The 13,027-nt window shown below is 35.4% G+C and overlaps 2 protein-coding genes across 5 annotated transcripts in view; one reads left to right on the top strand and one right to left on the bottom strand.

The window, feature by feature from the left end:
- Positions 1–1,970, bottom strand: part of LOC141435600 (hemicentin-1-like) — a 48,548-nt gene extending 46,578 nt beyond the window's left edge. The window contains exon 1 of the mRNA XM_074098327.1: positions 1,709–1,970. Within this exon, the coding sequence (XP_073954428.1) occupies positions 1,709–1,934 (226 nt within the window). The 5' untranslated portion in view covers positions 1,935–1,970. The remainder of the gene's footprint in view (positions 1–1,708) is intronic.
- The window catches only part of LOC141435601 (hemicentin-1-like), an 85,647-nt gene that overhangs the window by 52,765 nt on the left and 19,855 nt on the right, over positions 1–13,027 (top strand). For 2 of the 4 annotated variants that reach the window (XM_074098329.1, XM_074098328.1), the window contains exons 1-3: positions 8,708–8,919; positions 10,835–11,064; positions 12,752–12,877. In XM_074098329.1, coding sequence (XP_073954430.1) covers positions 8,718–8,919; positions 10,835–11,064; positions 12,752–12,877 — 558 coding nt within the window. In that variant the 5' untranslated portion in view covers positions 8,708–8,717. Of the gene's footprint in view, positions 1–8,707; positions 8,920–10,834; positions 11,065–12,751; positions 12,878–13,027 lie in introns of those variants that run through there. The other 2 variants (XM_074098330.1, XM_074098331.1) reach the window with 2 other exon arrangements.

Raw genomic sequence — 13,027 nt, 5'->3', positions numbered from 1 at the left:
ATTATGGAATTCTCGGCCTGATGCTGCAGCCAGGATATCCAGAACCGCTAAGGTTAACAGGAAACTAAAGTAAATATGTTGTATTTTTTTAAATATTAACCTTAGCGGTCCCCCGACCCGACACCGACGACGCTTAGATAAAAAAAATATTACTAGGTACTTAAACTAAATTAATTTAGGCTAATTTTGCGGGAAATCAGCATAGTCCCCACGGGATTGGGATAAACGAATTCTTCGCAGATGAAGTCGCGGGCAACAGCTAGGTAGTGCATAATTATTTTTTACTTTTTAGTTGTCTTTTTTGGCGGCGTTTTTTTGTCGGCGTTTTTTTTCGGTTTTTTTTTTATTTTTGCTGGCGTTTTTTGGTGTCGGGGGTTTTTTATTTTTTTATTTAAGTTTCTTAATAAAGTACCCAACCTCGTTACACAAAAGCCACTGCTCTTGTTTTTTTAAATAAAAGCGTTCCGTATACTGCCTACCTCTCAGAGTTGGAATAAATATTTTTTGATGAATTTACAACTAATCTATTTATGTTAATATAATAGAAATCCTAACATAATCATATTAAATGGTTTAAACATTTATATAAATTATACGTTTATTGTTGAATCTTTTTAATGACCCAAAGATAAGGCTATTTGCAGTATTAATAAATATGACACATTTTCCAAGTAGTTCTAAGTTCAAATTACAATGCATGTTAAGAGTATGAGATTTTGATTTGTATTCGTATCTATTGGACACTTTTGTTCCGAATTCAACACCTCTCTACTTACCGGAGACTTTTGATCATTGCCTGGCATTTTTAACTTTCTGGTGACTTTTTAAAGATGTAATGGCGACTGGCCGAATCATTTTCATTAAAATCGAGCGTCCCCCTCCCCCCCTTCTAAAATCTAAACCGGTGGGTGGGGTATACGCTTTAAATAAAAAAAAAATATCAAAATCGGACTACTCTGTAAAAAGTACGCGTTGACTTAAAAATCTCCTCGGTTTCTTTATGTCGGTTGAAAAAACAGAAATATCCCAAATATCAACTCTAAACCCTCCCATAAATTTAGTACGCCATTAGTTGAAAAGCTTTAGTTTAAAAAGCCCATAGTCATTGCACCGTTATCATATGATACACTAATCCATGTCAATCAATTGGCCTAGAAGAGTTAAAAAATCGTGTACGCCGTACAATTGCTTTAATTACACCGTAAATTTTTAGAAAAGTTCATTTTCACCATAAACTGTTACGCTAGTAATATTATGGTTTTCACTTACTATGACTAGTGACATACTCACTATGAGTATATAACAATCAGCCTTATTGTTTTATTTCTGAAGTAGAAACTGATATTAAATTGGTGGTATATAATTATATTTATCCGTTGCTTAGTACCCATAACACAAGCTTTGCTAAGCTTACTTTGGGACTAGGTCAATTGGTGTGAATTGTCCCGTGATATTTTTATTTTTTTATTTTTTTTAAAACACTTTCTTGGTCGACTATATTTCCTTAAAAAATAAATGTTACATTTATTATTTTAAGACAGCTTTATCATTTTATTACAGTTTATTCCCGTAAATAATGAATCTTGAACAATTTTATCTCTTACAACAAAGTGATTAGGATCTAAGGGTTTCGTTTCTTCCTTTTGGGGTACGGAAACCTAAAAATTTTATTAAGAATAATATTTTCAATAAATAAAATTTAACTCACCAGGATCATTAAATGTTACCAAAACAAAATCTTCGATTTGAGATGCATTGGAGTTCATAACGGTATCAAAAATCGCGTTAGCACCATGTTTTACTTGAGAAATATCATTGCGCATAGAACCTGTATCATCAATAACAAATGTCAAACTACTTTTCAATTCACTCCTTCCTTTTATTTCATTTATCACCAAGCAAAGGAACCCAAGAAATAATATTTGGCACTTCATTTTGTTTCACACATTCCGTCTGTCAGTGCAATGCCGTGACTGAATACTTCAGCTACATTTTAACCTACTATTTGACCTTAGATAAACAAGAGCCCATGATACTCCAGTAAATGTCATTATAGCGTATAGCGTCATTATAACATATTCCTTCCTGTTTCAACTTGAGGATTCAGTTAATAATATGAATGTGACAGAGAGATGTTTCGCACAAGTAATTTATTAATAAAACAGTTCTGAATATTTGTTTCAGAGAGCCGGGATTCCCTTTATTTCATCAACAAGTGGGTAAATTAATTATTGGATGGGCTTATGATAGGTATAGTCAAGTGCAAAGATATCGACACGGCCAAAGTTACAATAGTACATTGTGTTGAATTGTGGTGATTAAAAATCGAAGTTTATATCGTACCGTCCCTCTCACTCTCGTATTAAATAATATTAGCGTCAGGAAAACGATATGAACTTCGATTTTCGAATTTCGTGGTAGCCCACCTGATTGTCACTTTTTTCGAGTCGTCTACCGTAGATCCTAATATTAAGAACCGTTTTTAGTTTAGAACTCGAATGGTCTTACGGCCAGATTATTGTAAGTAGCATGCTAAAAAAATATTTACTAAAATTATTGCAAAACAATTTGATATAAATTTAAAATATAAAAATAACGAAGTTTCATGAAGCGTGACAATTTTTATGGTGTAAAATTAGGTTATATTAGCTTAAATTTAAAGATGTAAATAAAACGCTGGCTGACTTGAAACCTCTTTAGCCTGAAATGATGTACCTACTAACTTTTTAAAACTAAAGTCATAACTCCCTTGGGGAGGAAAACTATACGTAAATCCATTATTCCCGCGGGAACAATTGAGGCCTTTGGTACAGGCATGGAATAACGCCATTGACGAGCAAGTGTGATAAAATGATGTCTAAATCTTTCAGTAGACTCAGAGTGCAGTATAATAATGCGTTTCGTGCTTAACTGCAGCTACTGTGGCGCTGTAGCGCCTCTGGCATGTTTTGTCATGTCCAATAGTGGACGTCCTACGGCTAAAATTATGATGTTGATGACGATGACGAAAACAGCAAGGGCTGCAATGCATACCCTTGCATGAACAATTTATTTGCTGCTTTCTCATACGTTCTCACTTATCTTCGTGACGAGTTTTTAGACATTAAAATTTAAGTTCTATAGTAAAACATGAGCAAAGACATAGTAGCGTAATAGGTTCAAATAATAATTGTGCAGGCGTTTCTTTTCGACGACAAAAACGAGTGAGTTCTAGCCGAGGACTGGTGTATGGTTTTTAGAATTAATATGTGGCTAAAACTTAAAATGTGTCTCATGAGTATGTAATTATACCTATTTGTTTATCTTTTTTAGGGTTCCGTAGCCAAAAGACCAACAACGGAACTCTTATAGTTTCGCCTTGTCTGTCTGTCTGTCTGTCCGTACGCGGCTTAGCTCAGGGACTACCAATGCTAGAAAGCTGTAATTTTGCACGAATATATATTATGTAAACTATGACGACGAGACGGTAAAAAAAAAACAAAAAAAAAACAGGATGGTAGTATATAAAACTTACAAGGAAAACTATAAGATTAAGTTTTTTTGGGAATTATTAGTAATTTAAGAGTGAATAGCAGCCTAAGGTATAAACTTGGAATATTCCGTACAAAATTCGAAATCCTTAGAGAAATATTACTTAATTTTTCGTAATTGCTACGGAACCCTATTTTGGGCGTGTCGGATACGCTTTTGGCCGGGTTTTTTCTTTTCCATGCATTTTAAATACCTTCCAATAAGAATAAGCACCCTCTGTTTACTTGTAGGACCGTGCCCTATCAGGGCGTCACATGTATACCTAGTTTGTAATTTTCCATCCTAACGCCTGTAATGTGACATGCAATAAACAATTTTGAATTAGAATTAGAATTAGAATTTTCAAAATGCTTTAAACAGATGAGAACTAACTAATCGATTAAACCTTAATGTCCCACGTATTATCGTAAATAATTAAGTTATGTAATACAAGCTAATTTTAAAGTAAAATTCAGAATAACTCAAGTGCGGGCTTGGTTTTCAACTTGGCTACGGAACTAGGCTGCGAATCTTTTACTTTTGTTCCGTGCTGTTTAGACTAATCGCTTTCGCCCGCAACTTCCGCCCGTCGCAGCCGTGCAGAAATAAAAATTATGGTCATTTTCAGAGAACTGTCCCGCGGGAAATTTCAAACATCCTTTTTAGGGTTCCGTACCCAAAGGGTGCCAACGGAACCCTATTACTGAGATTCCGCTGTCTGTCTGTCTGTCCGTCCGTCTCTCATAGGGCTCTATCTTTAGAGTCGTAATAGTTAGACACTTGAAATTTTCACAGATATGTATACATAATCTGTGAAAATGCTGTTGCTGTTTGCAGTATACTGTTGCCGCTATAACAACAAATACTAAAAACAGAATATATTAAATATTTAAGGGTGTTTGCCGTTTTTTGCTTGATATTAATAACGGCAACAGGTAGACGCTTGAACTATTCCCAGAATTTTTAGTTGTATAATCATTAAATTTTAAAAATAAATAATTAAAATAAAATAAATATTTAAGGGGGGTCCCGTACAACAAACTTGATTTTTTGTAGAGATAATTATGATTGTTTTTTTGGAGTCTTTTTGTAATTTTTAATAGCGATATGATTTCACGGGATACCCGTAAAAGTAACAAATTTGGAGTTGAAATAAAAAATACAAAAAGACACCAAAACACCAATCATAATTTGATTGCTTAGTAGCGAAATCTCTTGTCTGGGTGAGCGGTTAGTTCCGAAAGAATGTGACGTGCTGCTGCTTAAGTAGCGTAGTAGATAAAAAGCAACCTGAGATATGTATGCATAGGAAAAATTCGTGTCTAGATTCCTGTCCAGCGGTGGTGTAGGGATTACAGCACGCAGCACGGATTTCTGAGGACCTGGGTTCGATTTCCAGTGCTGGTCTCTTTTTCTGGAATTTCAGTGCATCCATGTCTCATTTTGTATTTTCGATGTTGTCTAGATAATGGTACGGAGCCCTTCTTGCGCGAGTCCGACTTGACCGGTTTTTTTTTCTACACTACGATTCTAAAGGATGATTGTCCAGGGAATCTAATTTTGACCATTTTGAAGCGACTGTATTGTGATAATCCTCCTGTACGTTACATATCGGCCTGTATAACTACGCCCAACACCAGTGCTGAGACCTCCTCTAAGGATCTCTCTGAGATCATAGTATCCACGTGGCCGCAGTCGGGATAGGGAACTTCACTACTACCATTGGATTTCTTTGCAGGTGTGTGCAGGTTTCACCACGATTCTTTCCTTCACCATAAAGCTTACGGTAAATTTTGGATGTAATTTTTTGTACACAAAAAATCAAAAACTCTTGTGTTGCGAGCCTTAGTTTGAACCCACGATACTCAAAGAAATCAAACAAACAATTAAGCTACTGCGGCTTAATCATTTAGTTTTTTCTTATCCCTTGGGAATTTCCAAAAATCCTGAAATATGACAGAGAAGTAAGTTATATACCCTATCAAAACCTACCAACAATCCAGTACAATAGTAAAAAAACTAATTTTGGGATCTTTAGTATACCTACAACCTATTCCAAATTGACTCTAGTAACTATAGTTACGTTAAAATATTTTCACGCTGAGGTTTTAATTCCGTGTTTTAAAACCAGACACACGTGGTCGTGTATGTGTGAAAAAATTTGACCTTGTGCAAGGTCCGCCCGGATTTGACCTTGTGCAAGGTCCGCCCGGATTGCTACCACCATCTTGCTCGCTAATCCTACCGTGAAGCAGCAGTGTTTGCACCTGTTGCGTTTTGGCGTGGAGAGTAAGACAGCCGGTGAAATTACTGGCACTTGAGGTATCCCATCTTAGGCTTCTAGGTTGGCAACGCATCTGCAATGCCCCTGGTGTTGCAGGTGTCTATGGGCGGTGGAGATCTCTTACCATCAAGAGACCCACTTGCTCGTTTGCTATCCAGTCGAATTAAAAAAAAAGGTATTTAAAACACTGCCTTTGCCGTCGCTCTTTTATAACTAAAGAAATAATTATTCTATTTAATTTTTTATTGCAACTTTGTACCGATTACGACACGAGGTTATTTATATACCTATCGACGACAAGTGCATGGAGAATAACGATCTCTCTATTTGCTAATATAAATAGGTCAAATGTTATCTGGGTGAGCGTCATAAATTAGTTAGTTTGTTGCATTCTAGAGGAAGTATTATTAAGGCTAGGAGATGATGTCAAAGAAAAACTGGTAGGTACGTACCTACCTCAGTTTTATGGTTTTCATGCTAAAGTCGTGTCATGAATCATGACTCCTTCACCAGCTCTTCAATCCGTCTTCCCCTAGTTGTGAGGAAAGCTAAATCTCTTCCCATTTTCAAAAATCTTATCAAGGCTCACTTCTTGACACTGCCATCTTAACACTATCCTCAGTCTTTCTGTGTTTATTTATTGTATTTTCCTAATTTCATATCCTTTTCTTACATTTCGGCCTCTTGACAATTTCTATTGCTTTTCATGTTAATAGTATAGGTATGTATTGTAAAAGTATTGTATGTAAGTATGTATTTATATATCTCTTCTTCTTCTTCTTGCCCCCCTCCCATTTCAACTGGGGTCGGGCCTCGTTGTCCTTGTATTTATATAATTAAATTATTTTGTACTTATTTTGATATTAATGTTTTTTTTTGTTTGTTCTTGTTTTTTGTTTCTGTGTCCGCCACCTACGATTTTGACCCAAATGGTAATTTGTATTGTATTTTATTAATCGATAGTCAGTTTATCGTTGAAATTTAAAAACTTTATAACATGTTGATAAATATATACTGGGTGGTACCAAATTATGTGATGATACATAAACGGTGATAATGTTGCTTAAACTGCACAACTTTTTCCAAGGAACATAGTTTGAAAAACGATTTTTTTTCCGCCTTTCCATAGTAATTGCATTTTTTGTTTTTCGATCTAAGTTCCTTGGAGAATATTGTTCAGTTTAGGCCACACCTGTTTAAGTATCATTACATCATTTGATACCGATCTGTATATCAATTGTGATAGTAAAAGATAGTCTAAGGAATTATTATTTTATCCCGGAAAAACGTAAAATTTTCTCAGACAAGCGATTACCAAATAGTACCTACTCCGAGAAATTGTGAGCAAAATTAAGTTTTTTATTTAAAAAACTGCCCTTGTTTATACTATTAAATATAATATTATATCATCATGTCAGCCGAAAGACGTCCACTACTGGACATAGGCCTCTCCCAAATATATTTTTTTTCGACTTGATGGCAAACGAGCAAGTGGGTCTCCTGATGGTAAGAGATCACCACCGCCCATAAACATCTGCAATATAAATAATAATATTATATTTATTTATTTATTTATTCATAAAATTACAATTATAAGCTTAACAGTATGGAACCAAAGCGCTTACAATATTTAATTAATGACGATTACTTAAGTTAGGTAAACATATTGCATAAGCTATTTATTTTAATTCAAATTCAAATTCAAATTCAAATGATTTATTCAGTAAATAGGCCGCAATGGGCACTTTTACACGTCATTTTTTTAAACTACCAGCGCTTTCGGAAAGACCATCATTGCCAAGAAGAATGCGCCGCAAGAAACTTGGCAGAAAGTCATTTTTTCATAAAAATATAATTACAAATAAAATACTTAAAAACTATATTATACAATTAAAGAAAAAAAAAATACAAAAAATAATAATAAAAGAAATACAGGGATGTATGGGGTCCCTTAGTTACAATACTAAACACTAACTATATCTAAACTATATCTACGTTCAGTGGAAGTGTAGAATGCTTCCACCGTCATAAATTTTAAAATAATAATAACAATAATTTGGTTCTGAAATATACATTTCAGGTCAAGTAACCATTAAGCTTTTGGATTTCGAAGGCAAGTTCACGTCTGCCGCCCCCAAAGTTAGCTCATGTCATGCTCTGAAAGCAGAGCGGTACCGAGCAATGCATGCCAGCTGCCAGCGAATACGTCGGCATCCTGTGTCAGCACGAGGTCATTGAGCAGCACGGGGGCGCGCACGCCAGGTGCCGCTCGCCAGGCGCCACTTACTGCTCGGGGACGAACAAGCGGACACTTTCCAGCGCCAACGGGTTACCTATTTTCCCCCTTAGGAGAAGACAATAATGCACGGCAAGGTGCAGTTTACGTCTATAATTCAGAGTATCGAGCCCAACCATTCCTGTTACAAAAAGCGATGGATAAAGAAATGGATAGTATCCATACTGCTTTTTACAAAGGAACCGTGCAAATTTTCGCTGCACTCTTTCAATCAAAAGCGTATAATTGATCTCAATAGGATCCCATATTATCGAATTATACTCCAATTTACTACGTATAAAAGCGTTATATAATACAGTTGGTACAGCTATATTCGATTATAAAACCCAGCGTCCTCCTTGCACTCTTTACTATTGCGTTAACGTGGCTATGAAAATCCAGTCTGGTATCTAATTCCACTCCTAGGTCGAAAATAGAGTGGGCGCGGTCTATAGCGGCACCCCCCAGTTGATAAGCGTAGACCAGTGCATTTTTACTTCTGCGGAAGGAAATTATTTTACACTTTTTCACATTAAAGGGTAATTTATTATATAACTTGACCTTAAAAATGAATCATGCATACGTTCAGTAGACATTGCAGGGCAAATATTCATTTATAACCGTGTCGTCTACGTAAATGTACACAACATGGCATTTAAATATTTAACAATTCTTTTTCCTATTTTGCTTTGTGTAACGGCAAAAAAGTCTCTCACTCTAGTAATAGATACTACTTTTTCCATGAGAGATGAAATTCATACAATTAAGAATAATATTGGGCCCATATTACAACAAATTGGAAGATCGTCGTCCATAGAAAACTACATTATAGTCCCTTTTAATGACCCCGGTGAGTTTTTTTTTTATTTGTATACCTACTAGTATTTAACCGCTGCTTCTTAGAATAGATTTGGTAGTTTAATTGAAATTGTATGATATTATTGAATTCTCAAATTTTCATAGCGGTCTTCAATACGTAATATGAAAAAAAATACAAAAAGTGATTGAAGCCCAATGTAAAGTACGTAGGTGAGGTAGATGACTATAGGTCCACTCCTGCTGGCTCGTGCTGAGGCACCGACCAACTTCAGACTGGTAGAAAATTATTTTCATGGTTTTTTTGTTGTCGGTTCAAATCTTGTTGTAATTTTTTTTTTCACGCGTTTTAGTGTAAATAATCTAAGATACAATAGCTTAATATCAACTGCTCGTCACCTTTTACGAAAGATTTCTTTTTCCGATACAGAGACGTTCATTAGTCATTGAAGAGTCCTGGTGCTTCACCACCCGTTTTAGCATATGCATTACGAGGAGCATAAATTGCTTATTATTAAATAGCAGGATTACTAATGTATGGGCAAAAACATCCCAAAATATTATACTCAAATCATTTGCCAAAAAAACTTATCGCAATATTACAGTTAGTATTTTTTTTTTAGGAAATTATTGTTTCACAAATAATTACTTAGTCATGTTTCATATTACCAAGTATTGTTTAGGGGACGCAGTTTTAACCTAACCTAACCTACTTTTCTGGTAGCAGTTCGTTTCTGTGGGGGACGCAGTCTAACCTACTTTTCTGATAGCAGTTCGTTTCTGTGGAAGACGCAGTTCTAACCTAACCTTACCCACTTTTCTGGTAGCAGTTGGTTTCTGTGGTTGGTTTGTGTGAAATGTCATTTGAAACAAAAAAAATTTTGGAATACAATATTAGCCAAAATAAAACAAAGTAAAACAAATGATAATTTGACCAAATATACAATGCGAAATGTAAATATGCTAAAAATTCGTTTGGGAAATTAAACTACTGCGATAAGTTTTTTGGGAAGTTAAATGTGGCGAATAATATTTTGCCGAAACGGCAGTACACCTGCTTAGCAACTGTGTCAAAGTACTTAATAAAAATTTAACCCGTGAAATACTTGTTATTGAGTTATAACTCCGATGGTCAACTGTGGTCTTCATCGTCAGTTCCACTTCATCAAATGATAATTTTCTAGAGCAAATGCACGAGTCACTACTAAATATATCCAATTTACTATAGGTGTACCTACAACATTTGAAGAGTTCCCTTGATTTCCTTAAGATCCGATCATCAGATCCTGATTTGGTGCTTATGGGACCTAATTGAAGACATTTCTAGACGAAAGCAAAAAAAAATTCAAATCAGTTCATAAATGACGGAGTTCTGAGGAACAATCATAAAAAAACAACCGAATTGATAACCTCCTCCTTTTTTGAAGTCGGTTATAAAAATAATTTGCAGCATAATAATATGATGTTTCTAGATTTAGGGCCTGTTTCACCACCTGTCCACTAACTTTAAGTGTCAAATAAAAGTAATGCCGTCTTTGTTTATTCGGACAAAACAAACAGAGACGGCATCACTAATATCCGTCACTTAAAGTTAGTGAACAAGTGGTGAAACAGGCCCTTAACCTCTAAATTGTCTTCATTATGATGATTAAGAACCGCGTTATTGATTACTAATAGCAAGTTAATCTTTTTACCACCATCGAGAGCATTAAAATTCTTCATAGGAAAGGCTAAAAAAAACAATTGTTTTACTCGTATATGCAAAGCTTTTCTCTAAGGCCGAGTTTAGACTTGCAAGAAAAATCGTGCAAGTTGCATTACATTGCGAGGCTGTAACGCCAACGAGTTTGTAGTGGTCAATCGAGTGCCGCAATGTAATGGAATTTGCACGATTTTTCTTGCAAGTCTAAACTCTGCTTATTACCTACCTACCTATGCCCATGTTCTAGATGTTGGGCCCGCTCAGGTTTACACCGATCCTGACAAGCTAATAGAATCCATAAACGCTCTAAGGGTATCCGGAGGACATGATATTCCAGAAAATTCACTGTCGGGTTTGCAAATGGCTCTGCAGGAGAGCAGGCAGCAATCTAACATCTTTCTCTTTACGGACGCATGCGCTAAGGATGAAGCTAAGTTTCGAAACGTCCAAGAGTTGTGCCGTAGCAGCAGGAGCCGGGTATGAAAATATATCAATAGTGCAAACTCTCTTTTATTCATAATTGTGTCAACAGTAGTTTGCTTTTACTTGTCACTTTGTTAGAGATGGAAAATAGTACATTACTGCAGAGGCCGGGAAAGAAAGGCTTGCAGGCCGAGTATGTATAGACGGATAGGTATACGAGGCTGGCATGTTCTTTCACGCAGAGGCTTGTATAGTGCTTTTCTCAAACATGAGTTGAGTTGTTGTTGATTTTCTTGCCGGATTCTTCTCAGCAGAGGTTTTTCCGAACCGGTGGTAGATTTTTTTTGACATTCATAAGTGCTTGTTATAGCCTAAATTGAATAAAGATATTTTGACTTTGACTTTGACATGCACTAAAAGAAATAAAAACTCATAGAAATCAATGTTTTATTCGTAAGACAGCTAAAATTGTACCAGACTCAAATTATAACTACCAATTTTCATTCTAACATGATTTTTAAAACGTTAAAATAATCCCCATAAAATCAAATTGCTATAAAACATGTAGATATAACGGACTGCAGCAATAAAAAATCACGTCTCTAAACGAAACTTTTGAAATGACAATGGAACTTACTTGCAAAATGGCTAAAGCCCAAGTCCAGTCAATCAAACAAAAAAGACAATGACACTGTCAATTTTCCCGCCAAAACTTTTTTTATTGTGTTTGCTGTTCGGCTTTTAGGGCCATTATACACGAACTGCAGCCCATTTAATCAGCTACATTATACTCATAGTCCTGTGAATTTATTCATTAATTTCAAGTCGTGTATAATGGCCATTATCGTGGATATTTGACGTTTTGCATTGAAACAAAAGACTGTTGTCTTGCTGGCCTAGGCCTGCAACAGTATATTTTGAAGCCTGTTTTATGGAACACAACATAAACATTACATAGCATGTTTGAGAAAAGTATGTTATACCTTAGTTATGTACATTTTTTAAATGTAAATTCTCATAAAGATGGGGATTTGTTTTGAATGAGTATTAACTATATATAAGTATATATTAAAAACCTCACTACAAGATGTTAATTAAATAAGTGAATACCTGAAAGTACATAGTTTGTTCAGAATCGAAAGTAGAATCGATTGTATTATACTTTAAGGCAGCTTTTGTTTTTTTAAATTCCTTTTTTCACTGTACTCAGTCTAAAAGTTACGAATGCAGCATTTGCCAATATACTTAATGTTTTAGCGAGGTTGCATAATATTTAGGAAATTTAATATTTACTTCTATTTAAAAACGTAATACTATATTTTTTAATAAATACTTAATATAAATTAAATCTAAAAAAGGCCCCCGTGGCATGGTGCCCAATACGCTGGCAGCACTCCCTCGTTGAATAGTTATGGCAATTCCACAGAGTACATTGAATATACGGAGAGGCAATTCGTTGATAAAGATAACTGCCAGCCCTTTGGTCTCCAGTAGTGTCTTTCTTTCATTCGTTTGTGTGCACCGGGACCCCATGGACCCAGAGTCTTAAAACCGGCAGTAACAAAATTGTTTGCTGAACCGAGACCCATGGTATTTTATTACTGCTCAAAACATGGGATTTGAGACGTTATTAAGTTCAAGCACATCGCTTAGTTTTATCAACTCACTGATGCTAAAATTAGTTAGTAAAGATAATGGTAAAGTTTGTGATGTTATTCACTTGATTATTTACATTATTCAGGTCGTCATATTTATGAGTGGGACCTGCACTTCGACTAATCAGTTTGGACGGATTGGCTTGTACTACGACGTCACGAAAGTGTGTTCAGGCAATGTCTTCCTCATTGATCCTGCTAATTTGAGACAAGTGAGTACCTTGTAATATCGCACTCCCAAATACGTTCCAAAAGTTGAATTAAGTTAAATTTATATGATACATTATTTCGATTTAATGACATTCATTCACAGGGACCTAATTCATTGCCTGAGGAAGCTGCCAACTACTAATCTTTTAATT

This window comes from Choristoneura fumiferana, chromosome 15, assembly GCF_025370935.1.
Source record: "Choristoneura fumiferana chromosome 15, NRCan_CFum_1, whole genome shotgun sequence".
Lineage (NCBI taxonomy): Eukaryota > Metazoa > Arthropoda > Insecta > Lepidoptera > Tortricidae > Choristoneura > Choristoneura fumiferana.
The sequence above is the reverse complement of the archived record's forward strand: the minus strand, read 5'-3'. Positions and strand labels throughout refer to the sequence as shown.